The 16,412-nt window shown below is 38.8% G+C and overlaps 1 protein-coding gene across 23 annotated transcripts in view; it reads left to right on the top strand.

Moving 5' to 3' along the window:
- The window catches only part of EPB41L2 (erythrocyte membrane protein band 4.1 like 2), a 231,072-nt gene that overhangs the window by 130,429 nt on the left and 84,231 nt on the right, over positions 1 to 16,412 (top strand). For all 23 annotated transcript variants that reach the window (XR_008794149.1, XR_008794150.1, XR_008794151.1 and 20 more), the window contains one exon: positions 11,542 to 11,646. Coding sequence is in view for 20 of the 23 variants with exons in the window: in XM_056126400.1 (XP_055982375.1) it covers positions 11,542 to 11,646 (105 nt within the window). In the remaining 3 variants the exon portion in view is untranslated. The remainder of the gene's footprint in view (positions 1 to 11,541; positions 11,647 to 16,412) is intronic.

Here is a 16,412-nt window from a genome sequence, read left to right on the forward strand (position 1 = left end):
TCTCATCCCTACTGGATTCCTGGAACCACAGATGATCCCCAAAACCCCCTCTCCCATTTTAATTCCTTATCATAATCTATTGAAGGAAGTTACCTATTTCTCTCATTCTTAAAAGACCCGTGAAACCCGCTTTTCAGAAAACCACTTTTGTGTTTGTTTTACTTCTTTACTTTTTCCTTTACTATTCTAGCTATTGTTTTCCTGCTCCTTAGCTAAAGATGTTATTGATACAGTTTTTATTTCTCATTTGTTGGTATATGTTGCCAATTATTAACTGCCCCCCCCCCCCCCGCTTCCTGCACCCTGAGAGTCCCATGAAGGTGTGTGTAGGTCTTGATGATTTGTGTTGTGCCTATTCTCCTTGCTGAGTGAGTGTCTTTTCACACAGGAACACTGACAGATTACCATTTGCATTTGTAGCAGTGAAACATAATATGGTAATATTTAGATCATAAAGGGATTGCTATATAGCATACTAAAGGTCTATAAAAAGCTGTTAGAAAAAAGAATTTTCATGTATGGTCACTGCATGAGTCAAGATGCATTGCTTGATAAATATTGTATCATATTTCTATTTCTATATTTATGTTCTGCAAAAGAGTGCCACATTAGCTCTAAAAAGAATTATGATTAGAAATACTACTTCTAACTCAAAAACTTGATTCCACAGAGGCACCTCATGAGGGCCAGAACACTTAATCTTTTTATTAACCGAACTGTATCTCATCACAGTGTGTGTTCTTTGCCATTTTATGCCTGTTGTAAGGTCAGATCTGATTTTGTGCATTCACAGAAAGAATTTTGTTATATTCATTGATCTCTCATGTCTTTGTCAGCAGAAACCCAAAGTGAATTGAATAGGAATGTTCCAGTAAGCTCTTCTTTTATATTACACAAAGCCCTTATGAATCAAAAATCAATTTATTCTAGACAGCTTATGAAAAGAAGTTTTCTACTTGTGATTTATGATGTAAATTTGAATGATTATTTATCGTGTTGCAGGGTGCATAGTTTCTCACACGTATAAGCCAAATATTTTAGTATTGAGTTATATTCCTGGCCCAAATACTTAAATTTTTTATGTGACTCATTTGATTAGAAGTTTGATACTAACTTTTATTGAATATCTAATGGATTTTGGACATTTCTATGTTTTAAATGAGAGTATAGTTTTCATGATTTATGCCAAGTCTTGCTATGCAAAGTGAATATTAATAGAAAAAAATGTTGGAAAAAGAACTTATTTTAATCTCTTAAAAATTATATCGCTGACTTTTTAATATCTTAGTAAGGACCTATAATCTTTAAGATTGGTCTCAAATAGTATTTAAATGTATCTTGTTTGTTCATAAAAATCACTTATAAATTTTACTTTGAGATAAAATGGATCCATGGAATAAGACAGAGAATACAAAAGGGTAATTGTTCATGGTTTAGATAACATTAAAATGAAAAAGTGCTGAGTTATAGGCTGCAGTTATGGGCAAATCTGCATTGAAGAGAAAGGAGTAAAACAGAAACAATCATCCCAGAAAAACATTTTTTTAAAAAAATGATTGAATAGGAGCCAAAGCCAGCAAGGCATTTGCCTTGAACGCAGCTGACCTTGATTTGATCCCCAGCACCATATATGGTCACCAAACTTTCCAGGAGTGATCCCTGAGCATCACTGGGTATGGTCCCTGCCTGCCTCTCTACTCCTCCCCCAAGCCCCCAACATACCCCCAAAAAAGCTTAAATAGTAAAGCTAATTATAAATTTGATGTTAATATGTCAAGGAAAAAATGCCATAAAATGTACTTTAAACTTCCTATAGGTTGGATTTGGGGCCTCAGTGGGTTTTTTTGCACACACTTCTGGTAAGGCAGTTGTTTTGAGAATGTAAATCTGAAGACTAACTTGCTTGCTTTGGAATCCTTCTATTTCTCGCCGCATTAGTTTTTCTCCTTTGTGGTTGAATTAATTTATGTGCATGTGTGTTTGAGTCCAGCAAAATCCAATGTCTAACCTAGCCTTCTTCTCCCTGATGACCAAAGATCCCCATTTCTTTCACTTTAGTTTGTTAGTCACGAAGAGAGCATGAAAAACTTGAACTTGGAAAAAAAAAAAGTCAAGTTGAATGAAAACGCCATTGCTTCACATCATTGTTTAGAAACCTGAGATTGTTCTGAATGGCCTTTTCTTGTCAGACTTCCCAGAAGTTGCTTGGTATTGATTTTAAACTGCAGAAATCCAGGTGGTATAATGTAAGAAATTGTTGCTAGGAAACTTACTGTCACTTTTTTCCCGTGTCCCCTACCACTTCTAAAGAAGAATCTTAGACTTTAAAGAATTGTTTAAATGAACATTAAATAATAAACAGTAAAGCCCAGCCCAGTGAATTCTACATTACCACTTACATTTTATTTAGTTGTTAAAAAATAAATTCTCCTAGTCAGAAAGAAAGAATAGTTCTACTGGGCCTGTTAAGATTGACAGTCAAGCAGGTGTGTCTCTACTTGTGATTTATGATGTAAATTTGAATGATTATTTATTGTGATGTAAATTTGAATGATTATTTACCCCCACTACTGACTTATATCTCAGAGTAGACTTAAATATGGTTGTCGTTAAAGATAGTCAGTTAAATTTTTTTTTATTGCCAGGCTTTATGAACCACCTTTTTTTAAAAGAGAAATTTAGGTTATAAGTGCAGAAATCAATGCAATATCTAACTTGTATAGGAGATGTGAAAGTGAGTCCTCTCAATTTGGTGGTTGTTTACACAGAGTGACAGCTCTGACCAATTGGAATGTGAGGGTGGATAGTCTTATTCTGGTAGAAGAAATGTGTTTACTGACCTTGGGTACTTATGCTGATTTTATAAGCAAAATCCTTGGTTAAGCTTATTTAAAAGTACAGGGGAGGAGCTGGAGAGAGCTCAGTAGGGCAGGGTGATTTCCTTGCATGTAGCTGACTTGGGTTCAATTCCCAGCACATCATATTGTCCCTTAAGTCCTGCAAGGAGTGATCCCTTAGTGCAGAACATTCCATTAATTTTTTTATTAGCAGGCATTAAGGAGCCACGTTTTTTGTTTGTTTTTGATATAGCTAAGCAACAGACACATATTAAAACTGAAAGGAGTGTTTTTATTATTATCGTTTTGTAAAGTCAAAGGCAAGGATTTTTCCGCGTGTAAAGTTTGTGGATATTCACCTTTTATCAGCAAAGGCGATTTGCTTGACAAGCTTCAAGTTTTCTTTGCTTTGGGAGTTTTGTTGAGGTGTCTCTTAAAATTAGTATTTATTTCCTTTTACAAAAAAAGGGGGAAAAGAAAAAAGGAATGGCTGAGTTGATCGACAAATTGGGGTTCTGTATCTTTTTTCTTTTGTTGTTTTCCACATGGCATAAAGATGACACTTATTTTTCTATTTTGTTTGTGATCTAAAGTTACCTGGTTCCTTCGCAAATAAACTTTGTACCCAGTTACTCTGAAGCAGTTCTAAAGTAGAATTGAAGCAGTTCTGGGTAAAAAAGAAGAATCCATCTAAACAATGCATTTAAACTTAGATGGGCTTGTCTGCATTGTGCTCAGGAAACAGGGTCTAGCTGTGGCATATTAGAAAGGCAGTGACTGCTGTTGAGCAGTTAAGGCATGAATGTTATTTTAGGAAAGATTGAGTTGTGCACGCCAGTGACTTAAAAAATATAGCAAGATACAGTTACTACATGGTATTTGCATGATGTTTTTTCTTTTCCTCTATAAACAGCAATCCTTTTAGTTTAGCACCTAAGTCTTTATTTCATGTCATTCATATCTGCCAAATATCCCCATGATTCTATCATAATTCCCTAAATTTTTTGGTATAAAGAGGAGGGAAGTAATGAATTAGTGAGGAGGGTTTCCCCCTTTCTTCCTGAAGTCTAGTTTCAAAGGCATATTAAGAAAATTTTTATCATTTCTAAGAAACCTACATACCTACTTAAGCCAGTTCTCAGTGTCTGCCTTTTGTCATCAGTAGCTCAGTACACATTTAAAAATGTTTCCTGGTAACAATTTTGAGAATTTTTTTTAGTCACATCTAAAGATTGTTTATATGCATTATATCTAAATGTACACATTTGTGCTTTATGTGTAATACACACATTTCGACAGGCTGGAAAAGCTTTTTTAAGCATAATTTTTAACATTCAGAAAAATATTTTTAGTGGGAAAAATCATGAAAAACTACTAGAAATTGTTTCTGATGTACACACACAATTGTTGGATAGTTTTTCTCCTTTCGTGCTGGGATTTAATTGAACCTTGGGACACAGTTGGATTTAAACTCACCAAGATTGGTAAGAAAAGAATCTGGTCATTGATGGCCTATGATCATTTGAGACACTCTTTTCCCCAACTGTATGGTTTCAATTTCCTGTGCACCCCACCCTCCCACATAACAATATAGCAGTTGTTGTATTTGCTCTGTGCGTACCTTTCTTTCCCTGGCCTTTCGTATTTGCATAGTGTCGTTTAGAGCTAAAGCAAAATTCCTAGCTCAATGACTGTAATGTATGGATTGCATTGTGCACTTCCCAGCATCATCTTCTGGGCACACAATAACTACTGTGTGGAGGAGCCTACACAGAGACAGTGATGGTGTTTTAGCAAACGCCATGAGTGTGTGTCGTTGACTGCAATCTGCGGGGTAAGCAGTTGCACAAATTCCTCCAAGTTGAGAGGCCTCCAGAAATGTCATGTTTTGGCCTAAGTAATAAATGCCACAAATAACAGCATAAGCACAAGAGACTCTGCTCAGTGCCTCAGATTCCATTTTGCCTTTGCCTTTTATTCAGCTGGGTCTGCTGTAGATTCTTTGCCATTTTTTTCTCTTTTTTTTTTTTTTTTAAAGAACGCTTATTAGAGCTAGTCTTCCAATGTATGGATAATACATTTTAAATCTTTTTTTCTTTCCTTTGGATTTCAGTGCTGCATTATGGAAGTCTTTTAAGGAAAACAAATACTTGGAAAGTTAGACCCGTGAACCTTTATATAAATATAGTCAATCCCTGATTTTTATATTGCCAGTTGGTGGTAAAAATGCGGTTAAGAAGAGAGATGGGACAGCGCCATGCCCCACCGGGTGGGGAAGGGTATTTGTCACTTCTGCCTCTCCCACCCCCCTCCACCCCAGGCACAGTGGCCGTTGCCTCAGAGCCTGTTGGACAGCCAGGTATGAGCTGGTGGTGACGGGCAACTTGAGGCCTCATGGGATGGGGGGTGGAACCGGCCCATCCTTCCTGCTCTGCTGAGACCACGAGTTGCCCCCCACGAGCTGATCTCCAGCATGGCCATGGCCCCAGAGGCACACAGACCAAATTCAGAATCCAGCGGCTTTTGGCAAACTCCCTCCAGACTTAATTAGTAAAATATCAGAAATACAAATTCACATGGCCACTATAGCAGCCGCACAACATCATATGCTCTTCATAAGCAGCAATAGAAAACAAATTATTTAACGATGCCTTTTCAACAGGTCTGATTGTTGGGGGAAAATTCCAAATAATAATGGTGCATCTTTTATCGAAATAATTAATGTAATTAAAGGGGGGGAGGGGGGGAGAGAGAGAGAGAGAGAGAGAGAGAGAGAGAGAGAGAGAGAGAGAGAGAGAGAGAGAGAGTGTTAAGTGGAAATCATCTGCCTCACAGGCAGGGCCAGGGGTGGGATGGGGGGGTATATTGGGGTTCTTGAAAAATGTGCACTGGTGAAGTGATGGGTGTTTGATCATTGTATGACTGAGACTTAAACCTGTTCTCAGGGTGATTCAATAAGTAATAAAAAAGAGATGGGAGAAAGTAGATTGCAGTGCTTGTTGACATATTTTTGAGGGGCTGGAGCAATAGTACAGAGGGCAGGGCAAGTTCAAAGGGAACACCATCTAGGATATTCCAAGCCCTTCCTGACTGCCCTAGGGCAAAATACCCCTTAAGGTGTTTTTCTCTTTTCCCTAGTCCAATAACTCTATCAGCATCTCAGTAAGAGATAACATTGAGGTTTGTAGGGCAGCTCAGACTCAGGCCACAGGCACCGACTATAGCACTCAGGCCAGATTAATCATCCCTAACCCTAGCAGGGTCCAAATTTAGTAGAGAACAGATGCCCAGGAGGAAAATATCATTGACTTTTGTCACATAACAAAAGCATACTGTCTTCTTTTGTCTATATAAAAAGGACATTGCTCTGAATAAACTATGCAAAGAACTTAGGGAGAAGAGAAAAACAATATTTACAAGTCATCAGAGCACAAAGAAGGAAGTTACAAATAAACACAGAGGAATAGGAGCACTGTGATGGGAGCAGCCCAATAAACCTAAACTACCTGAGGCTTATGCAGGAAGGACAAAACAGTGTTATCCTACATGATGAGATATAGGGGATTGTACTTTGTGCTGAGGATTGAACCAATCCTGTGTTGGTCACATGCAAGGCAAGCACCCTATCCTATGTACTTATCACTCAGGCCCTTCCAAGAAGTATTTTCTCGTGAACTAATTTCAAGGAAGAGTTTAGGATGCAGAGCTGTGAAAATAAGATGTGAGTCAGTTGCTATTCTTGCAGAATCTAGTTGGCACTGTGTGATGATTTATTCCTTGAATATTCATCGCCTGGTGATTGTCCATGAACTAGAACCTGGAATTGCATAAAACCGTGAGCCAGAAGTTGTGCATTCTAGACTCAACTTTTTCTGTTTTGGGGGGGCTTCTTGGGTCACACCGTCGATGTTCAACAGTTTCTCCTGACTTGTACTCAGGAATTACTCCTGGCGGTGCTCAGGGAACCATATGGGAAGTCAGGGATTGAACCCAGATTGGCCGTGTGCAAGGCAAACGCCTAACTCACTGTAATATTGCTCCCGCTCCATCTTTTGCCATCTTTTTTACTGGTATGGTGCTGTGCCATTCCATCTGTCAGATACCTTTTGGTCTGCAAGTGTGCTAATTATCCAGTGACAAGACATCAAAATGAGTATGACACACCTTTGTTTGAAGAACTGTCTGTAGAAGTGTTTTTGCATTTTAAAAGGAAAAGAATATGAGAACAGGTGCCTTAGACATTGAAAGGAAGTTCCTACAGAGGAACGATAAAATATTGTGACATTGGAATAGACTATCAATGGGAAGGGGAATATAATTTCTTCAGGCAGGATTGCAACAGATGGAAGTAAATTGAGATAATAAAGAAATTTAGAGTATTTCTTAGCAAGCCGATAGTCCTTTAATCTGTGATGGTGCCCCAGGTAATTGTGATAAACAGTGCACCAACTACATGAGCTAGTAATTTAGATGCATTATCAGCAAAATAGTTGAACATTCTGCTTGTTTAATGTATTCGTGGTACATTCAAGTAAAATTAAAGTTTATAAGAAATCAACACACTGATGATAGGAAACTATCGTTTTCCTTAGTAGAGCTCTATAATACTTAATGCTTATAGGTACCACAATTTAGAATTTAGTTCTTTAAAATAAATTCAGGAAATCAGACTAAAAACTTAGATCCGTTAAGCTCAGTATAACCTCAGGCTCTTCATTTGTGAAATCTCAAGATTGGATTAAATAACTGTGACAGCTCTTCAGCCATATATAAAAGTATTATTTTTATACAGTTGCTGAAAGAGGTCCTGTGATTCAGCTGCCTTTTAATGAGTCCTTGTAATGTGCCATTTTGTTAAGTACTTTAAATGCACCTCATTAATTCTCTTATCGCAATTATGAGTATTTTTATTTTGAGAGTGGAAATTAGGGCATCGAGAAGTTTAATAACTTGCATGAAGAAACGTAGCTGCTAAGTGGTAGGGCTGGCATTCCAACCCAAGTCACTGGGATTCTATTGCAGTCTTTCTCCCAAGTCTCTTCTTCTCATAGGAGTTGATGCGTACAGAAATTATTAGGGGAGAAGGAATAATTTGAACTTGCATGTTCCTATATATCTTTACAAGTTTGTGTCTTGGTTTCTTTCCCCACATGATGAGAATGGCTGCAGAGTGTATTATAAACAGTGCCAAAGTGGCTAAGAAGCAGATGAGAGGTTGTGGGTCACTGGTGCTACTGCTGTCAGAGCAGACCCCAGCTCCCATTAGTCAGTTGCAGATGATTGTGTTTAAATGATAACAATTTGGAACACTTGCTGTGTAGCATTTATCTCAGGGTAATCTGATATTTTAAAAGGAGATTAGAAATATGTGATTTTTGCTTGTCTTTTTTAATAAGCCGTCAGAAGCAGATTAACTGGGGCAAGGGTGAAGCCACGCCCTGCTGTACTCGGGGCTTGCTCCTTGCTCCATGCTCATGGATCACTCTTGGCTTTGCTCAGGGGAACATGTGAGATGCCAGAGGATTGAATTCAAGTATTCAATCAGTTGTTTTGAATCTCTCTTTTACCCTAATTTAAGATAATACTGTAGCCAAGTAAAATATTGTTAGCTTCATTTTGACCATGTGCCAGTTATCCACAAGTTCTGTAATTAGGGTTTTTTGTGTATGTGTGCGCACACATGCTTTGGAACTATATACTGAGGGGTGCTCAGGACTTTCTCCTGGCTCTGTGCTTAAGGTTCACTCCTGGCAGTGCTTAGGGAGTCTGATGCGGTGGTAGGGATCAAGCCCAGGTTGGCTCTGTGTAAGACAAGCGCTTTACTTAAAGTTCTCTCTAGCCCCTTAATTAGTTTTAATATTTATCTTATTTGATAAGATAACAATAGTTGTCATTCTAGTCAGGTTTCATGGAGATGGTGAGTCTCTTGGAACTGCATCTCATTATAAGTCAACTTTTTATATAAACTTTCATAGTCATTGTGAACCCAAGTGGATTAAATGTAATATACATTAAGCTATATATTTTTTCTGATTCAAAAAAATTTTCTGAGTACCTACTATGCTGAGTAATCCATCTACTCAGTAGGGATTCAGAAGTGAAAAATTGTTGAATTCAATCTTAGACTATTGATTACCTTTAAAATGTTCTTTCCCATTATTTCAAATGGAATGACTTCATAATCAGCCACGGTAATCAGTTTGACACTTTGACATATCCTGTCTTATTTGGGTGAAAAATTGACCCTTTAAAGTTGAACAGACAACTACGTAATATTTATGTTGTCAAGTATTTGGTCCAGTGTCACACTTATGCAGTAATAATAAAGTGCTTACAAAAACAGTTAGTGTAGAAACTGGTCTGGCTTGAATATCTCATGTAGATGCAGAGGAGACAGTAGATTTTTACTTCATAAGGAGCTAAGTCACGATTTGAGTCACATTCTCCAAGTTTATTTATAATACATCCTACACTCAGTTTTACTTAGACTACTAATTGGATGTAGAGGAGATCTAGAGATTGAAATCTTTCCTTTCAAGAATCTAAGCCCCCAAATTCACATATAAATGAAATGTGAAGCAAACAATTGAGCCATCATTAGTGAAGCACTTACTACAGCACACACATCCTTTTAAACTCCTTTTTTATTTATGGCTTATTTGTTACTTGCCAAATGCCCTCACTTCATACATGTGCTAATTAAGGTGAAGAAATGTTAATTGTAGTACCCTTTGTAATATGTTACAACTTTAGTATTTAAAATCCAAAGCCGAGTATTCTTAATCTTTTGCAGCATATGTGGGCATATAAACTTATTCTTTATTTTCAATGTATAGTAATTTTTTGTTTTGTTTTGTATTTTGGACCATACTCAGCAGTTCACAGGGCTTACTCCTGCCTCTATGCTCAGAGATCACTTTTGGCAGTGCTTAGGGAACCATATGGTTGTCAGGGCTAGAACCCAATGTCTGCATTCAAGGCAAATACTCTACCTATTATACTCTGGCCTCTACAGTAATTTGTTTTGATATTTTATTCTAATTTTGAAACCATGGTATTGTGGACAGCACAACACTTGTTATAATTAAAGTAATTTATGTGGCTTTCCTCTTTACAATCTGTTCTTTTTCATTTCTTTTACAATTTGATTCTGTTATTTTTAGGAAATATTTCCTGTCCAAGATTCAATAATTAGAGTTCTAGGTTGTTTGCAGGTTTTTCAGGCAAACTACTGAGAATATCCTGCCCTCACAGGCAGAGCCTGGCAACCCGTTCCCCCCCCCCCCCCCCCAATTCGATATGCCAAATACAATAACGACAATAGGTCTCCTCCTGACCCTGAAAGAGCCTCCAATTGAGTAAGAAGAGGATGCTAATATCTCAGGACTGGGAGAAATAGAGATGTTACTGGTGCCCACTCGAGTAATTCAACGACCAATGGGATGACAGTGATACAGTGAATTTCTAATGTTTGCAGAAAGGGGCAGAAGACAGGCTTAAGGAAAGAAGCACATTCAGTATCTATGGAGACCATCTAAATTATATTTACTTGAAAAGGCTCTTACTCCATTTTTAAGTTTTTTTCATGGGTCACATTTATTTTCATCTGCCGGATGAACCAGCATGTATACATTTGGTTAGCATGAGGGCATGTATCTTAAGAATAAAAGCTAATGAGGGCTTGGTTGCTTTCCACTCACTGTCTAGTAGCCTCTCTGTCAGTGCTGGGGAAGCCTGCATGTGTGGGAACTGACTTTGCAGTAGGGTGTTCTCAGGGCACAGCTGATGAAAACGTTTTACCTTCCTAGGTTTTTGCCATTGATGAACTTTCTTTTATGTCTATTTAAGACTCTGTGTGTGTGTGTGTGTGTGTGTGTGTGTGTGTGTGTGTGTGTGTGTGTGCGCTCAATGATACACGGGTTACTCCTGGCTCTGCACTGAGGAATCACTCCTGGTGGTGCTCAGGGGACCATATGGGATGCTGGGAACTGAACCCAGGTCGGTCGCGTGCAAGGCAAATGCCCTACTCACTGTGCTATCACTCCAGCCCCTGTCAAAGACTTTTATATCTCTGAGATTTAGTGGTTTATTAGATGAAAAGGAAAACATAACAGACCCAGGCAAAACTTATGTTAGATCCAGGGAGAATCTGACTAATTGTCCGTGTTCCATTACCTTTTATTATTTTAAATTTGTCTTGAACAGTCATTGTGGGGGAGGGGGGCGGGAGGAAGAGCGGCTTGTATTACAAAGCAATTTTTATTCTCCATCTATCAAAGAATAAAAATGAAACCTAAGGACTGATGGGATGCATTGAGTTGGAATACATTGAGCTACAAGATTCTATGACTTTCCTGGGGAGAATAATATGTAGACATGGGCTGAGCCTCCTTGAGGAATGAGCAATACAGTAAATCGACATATTTTTATACAGTTTTAAAATAAATGAAAGAGTCATGATTTTACTTTTTTAGTTTTTTATATTTAGTAGCAGTAAATCATAGAGCATCTGCCTGATCATGCTTTAAATTTAGAACTTAGCTGTGAGCCAGTGTGAGAAGGGGAAGACGAGCGTAAAAAAAATATTAGTTACTTTTTGCATTGTTGTAAAAGTTTGGAAAATATTTCATACTAACTTCAAGTGAGTAGTCATAGAATTTTTAGTGCATAAAAGATAACGATACTCCTTTTTTTTCTTCTTCAGAAACGTGCTAAGGGTCAAGTGTTATTTGACAAAGTATGTGAACACCTTAATCTCCTGGAAAAGGACTACTTTGGACTTTCTATTCAGGAAAACACCGAGCAAAAAGTAAGTTGAAATTATTGCAAATTTATTTATATTGATGACCTAGAGAAATAGTGATGTAAAAACAGTATACATGCAGTATTTTTTTGATAATTGCAAAACAAGCAATTGTTTAAACAAGCTTTAGCTTTCAGTTAAAACAAGCAATATAAAATAAATTATTTTGTGCCTTCTGAGGGTTCAGACTTGAGGGGTGATTGGGAAAATGGGGACAATAAGGGAGGGAAGGTCACACCAGTTGTGGGACTGGTGTTGGAGTGTTGAATGCCTATGACAAATGCATTCAGAACAACTTTGTCAACCATGGTGTTTAAAATAAAGGGGAAAATAGTACACAATTGAATTTTACAGCAGTCTATTTTATAATTTTATTTTGATATTTCATGTTCCTTGTGGACATCCGATAAATTGTGAGACCTGACCTCATGTAAAGCATTGCCTGCATGTGTGTGGGGGGCTGCTTTCCTACGTAACCTATCTTAAGAATTTGAGTCAAAAACAATTGAGTTAAATGCTTTTATGTTGAATTTTTGGTGCTTGATTTTACTTGTATGCTAGGAACTAAGCATGTTTGAAAAACAGATTGTGGAATATCAGAGATCCCAATGCATACTGTCTGAAGCTTTGAAGAGAGCCTTGGCCTTGTTAAACAGATGCATTCTGGTGTCTCTTTGGGGTGATGATGTTTCTTGCCCTATCATGCGGTTGTTGGGGGAGGTAAAAAAGAAGTGGGGTCAGCCAAATTCCTGAGATAGATTTAAGCACTGAGAGGAGCCGGAAATCTCCCCAGAATGTATGGAGGTAGTTTTCTGCTCCAGGAGTTTCCTGAGATGTTAAGCAGTCCCTTCAAGGCATGACAGTACTGGAAGTTGATTCCAGGGAGCGTTGGCACTTCTCAGCATCATACAGAAATGAACGAGAAATAGATGCAACAGTTCTCGCAAACCAAAGTTTACCTACAGCTTTCTATCTTTGTTCTGGCAGCTCTAATAAAGCATCATAGAAGGAAGTGATTTTAAACATCTCTTTGTTTCAGTTCTAGATGCCAGGAAGTTCACAGTTAAGGTCATAGCAGCTCTGGGTTCTGGTGCATGCCCTGGGCCTGATTCACAGACAGCTGTTTTCACATTTAGCCTCTCATTGTGCCCGTCCATGAGGGAAGAGCTTCAGGAAGCTTCTGGACACTCTTTGATAAAGGCTCCATTCACAAGGGCTCTAGCTTCCTGACCTAATCTCTTCCCAAAGGCTCCACCTTCCAGTTCTGCCCTACTGCAAAGTAGGTTTTCATATAGGGCTTTTCGGGTAGATTCAAAACATGGAGTTCTAAGTACCTTCTTTATGGTTACAGAAAAGGACTTAAGTTTCTTTTCTTCTTATTTCACTTTCTAAGGCTTGGGACTCAGGGGGGACAAGATATTGATTATATAGGAGTGAGCTACAAAGGCTTGGCCCAAGGTTGCAGGCAAAAGATTCTATTAATTGTGACCATGACAGACTTGCTGTGACCAGTCTCTCTGAGGGTGCCCAGAACACTCAGTCACTGAAAGGAGTTATTTTCTAAAACCTAATTTTAACATCAAAATCAACAGAACAGAGCAAACAGGAGATGAATATAGGCTATAAAGCATTATTAGCCCACATGTCATCATTGTTTATACTTAATTGTCCTGTTAATGAAATAGAAGGAAGGGTAATAATTTTATATAAATTAAGTTCTTTCAGCTTGCTTAGTTTTAAATCCCCAATACCTAATTTCTGGTTTAATTCTACATTTTAATTAAAGACAATTAAATTGCATGCCTGCCTCTGAATAGTGTGTGCATATACTTATTACAACTCTGTTCAGAATACTTTTGTCTGGAAAAAATAGTATAATACAGACCTTTGACAAAATAAATAAGGGATCTCTTTTAGGCTTTAAATTATATGGTGGTCTTGATAATGTTTGTAAACATGTTTTCCTCTATCGATTCTTTTGTTTTTTTTTTCCTTTTTGGGTCACACCCAGCAATGCTCAGGGGTTATTCCTGGCTCTGCACTGAGGAATTATTCCTGGCAGTGCTTGGGGGACCATATGGGATGCCGGGGATTGAACCCAGGTCGGCCGCATGCAAGGCAAACGCCCTACCTGCTGTGCTATCATTCCGGACAGAAGAAAGTGATGAGCTTTCAATTGAGTGCTCTTTTTTTTTCTCCATTGAATCCCCATGAGATACAGCACAGCTTTCATGTTTGAGTTTTAGTCATACAGTTATCGAACAGCCATCTCTCCACCAGTGCACATTTTCCACCACCAATGTCACCAGTATCCACCTGTTCCCATCCCACCCCTCCTCCTGCCTCTTTGAGATTATTTTTCTGTCATTGATAGGAGTATTTAATTCTTGTGAAAAAGGAACAATCCAGTATGTAATAAAATATGTAGAATATGCATTCTGTTCCATTTATATAATAGGCCACATCTGAAAATAAGATATGCTTTATTAAGAAATTTATTATTTCTGTAACTAGATATTTTTTTTTAATCATTTTTTTTATTAGTGAAACACCATGAAGTACACTTATAGACTTATAAATTTTTGTGCTTGGGTTTCAGTTATACAATGATCAAGTACCCATCCCTCCACCAGTGCCCATCCTCCCCCACCACGGGTCCTAGCATCCCTCCCACCCCCCATCCTCCCCCCCACCCCCCCGTCCCACCCTGCCGCTGTGGCAGGGCATTCCTCCCTGTTCTCTCTCTCTTCTTTTGGGTACTGTGTTTTGCCAGAGAGGCATTGAGTGGCAGTCATGTTTGGTCTATAGACCACTTTTAGCATGTCTCTCCCACCCTGGGAGGGTCTTCACAACACCCTTTATTTGGTGCTCTCTTCTCTATCTGAGCTTCCTTCTCACCTAGCACATGTGGCTGGCCTTCAAGTCATGGAGCAAAATTCCTGGTACTAATCTGAGCCCTTCCTGGGTGTTAGTCTCCCGTTTTGTTGCTTTATGTTCCCCAGATGAATGCAATCTTTCTGTGTCTATCCCGCTCTTTCTGACTCATTTCGCTTAACATGATACTTTCCATGTAGTACCACTTGTATGTAAATTTCATAACTTCATCTTTTCTAACAGCTACATAGTACTCCATTGTGTAAATGTACCAAAGCTTCTTTAACCAGTCATCTGTTCTCGGGCACTCAGGTTTTTTCCAGATTTTGGCTATTGTAAAGAGTGCTGCAATGAACAAACACTTGCAGATGTCATTTCGACTATACATTTTTGCCTCTCTGGGATATATTCCCAGGAGTGCTATAGCTGGGTCAAATGGGAGATCGAATTCTAATTTTTTGAGAATCGTCCATACTGTTTTCCAAAAGGGTTGGACCAGCCTGCATTCCCACCAGCAGTGAAGGAGGGTCCCTTTCTCGCCACATCCGCGCCAGCACCTGTTGCTTTTGTTCTTGTGGATGTGGGCCAGTCTCTGTGATGTGAAATGATATCTCATTGTTGTTTTGATCTGCATCTCTCTGATGATTTGTAACTAGATATTTTAATAAGAAAATGTTTTATATAGTAGAATTCACTATTTTTTATTTTGATGGTCCGTGATACAGTCTGTCATATCAGAATTTACCCTCAGTTGTGTAAATGCAAAATGATAATTTAACTCAACTGTCCCCTATAGAGTAGTTCTGGATTCCTCCTTCCTTATTATTTATTCCATTGCTTATCTGCCAACGAGGTCTGTTTTTCCTACCTGCTAACTTTTCTTTCCCGAATTTTTTCATCTGCAGTTCTGCTTTGATCTAGGCATTTGCTACATCTTGATCTGTTTTATATTCCACCCAATGCAAATGTACTGTTCAGTTCCAGTTCCTTGTGTTTATTCTTGGCACTGTTGCTAGTTTGAGCATTCAGGAGCACATATTTGAAGTTGGTATTCCCTGACTTACTCTCTAATGGACACAGTGTGGTTCACAGGACTCCTGCCTACTTTCGCTTCTCAGTGACCTTTTCCATTGTCTATATTGGTCCCACACCACCCACCACCTTTCACACACAAATGAGCTTGACTGATCTGTATTTCACCTCCTTGCACCTATAATTGCTTGCTGATTTTTGAAATGTCCTTTCCCCAAGCTCCTTTCCTCTCCCTCCCCCTTTCCCGCTCCCTTTTCCTCTCTCTCCTCCCCCTCCACTCCCACTGCCCCCTCCCCTCCCCTCTACTTCCTTTCTCTCCTCTCCTCCCTCTCCTCTCTCTCTCTCTCTCTCTCTCTCTCTCTCTTTCTCTTTCTTTCTCTCCCTCTCTTTCTTTCTCCTCTTCCCTTTCTCCTACCTCCCCCACTCTCCCCTCTTTTTGAGTGCCTGCTTATATTCTCTTTTTCTCTGGGGTGGGCGGTGGGGGGTGGAAGGAAGGGTAGGATCACACCCTGGTGATCAGGGCTTACTCTGGGTCTATTCTTAGGGGACACTCCTAGTGGTACTTGGGGGTCCATATGTGGTGCTGGGGATTAAACCAAGGTTGGCCACATGCAAGGCAAGTGCCTTAAGTCCAGTACTATTGCTCCAGTCCCAATTCTACTTTTAATATTCAGTGTTTGCTTCCTGTTCAGTGAGTTTTAACCTAGTTCTACCACCATTCTTTCTATCCCCAACTGAAGGAGACTCGATAGTTCCCTGTCTTTCATTTTGATACTTAGGACCAATTTTGTGATTCATTCCTTATCACCATTACTCTAAAAACTTTCTAAGACTAGAGATTATGCCTTTATATTTGTGTAACTCAA

This window comes from Sorex fumeus, unplaced genomic scaffold, assembly GCF_029834395.1.
Source record: "Sorex fumeus unplaced genomic scaffold, SorFum_2.1 ptg000061l, whole genome shotgun sequence".
Classification (NCBI taxonomy): Eukaryota; Metazoa; Chordata; class Mammalia; order Eulipotyphla; family Soricidae; genus Sorex; species Sorex fumeus.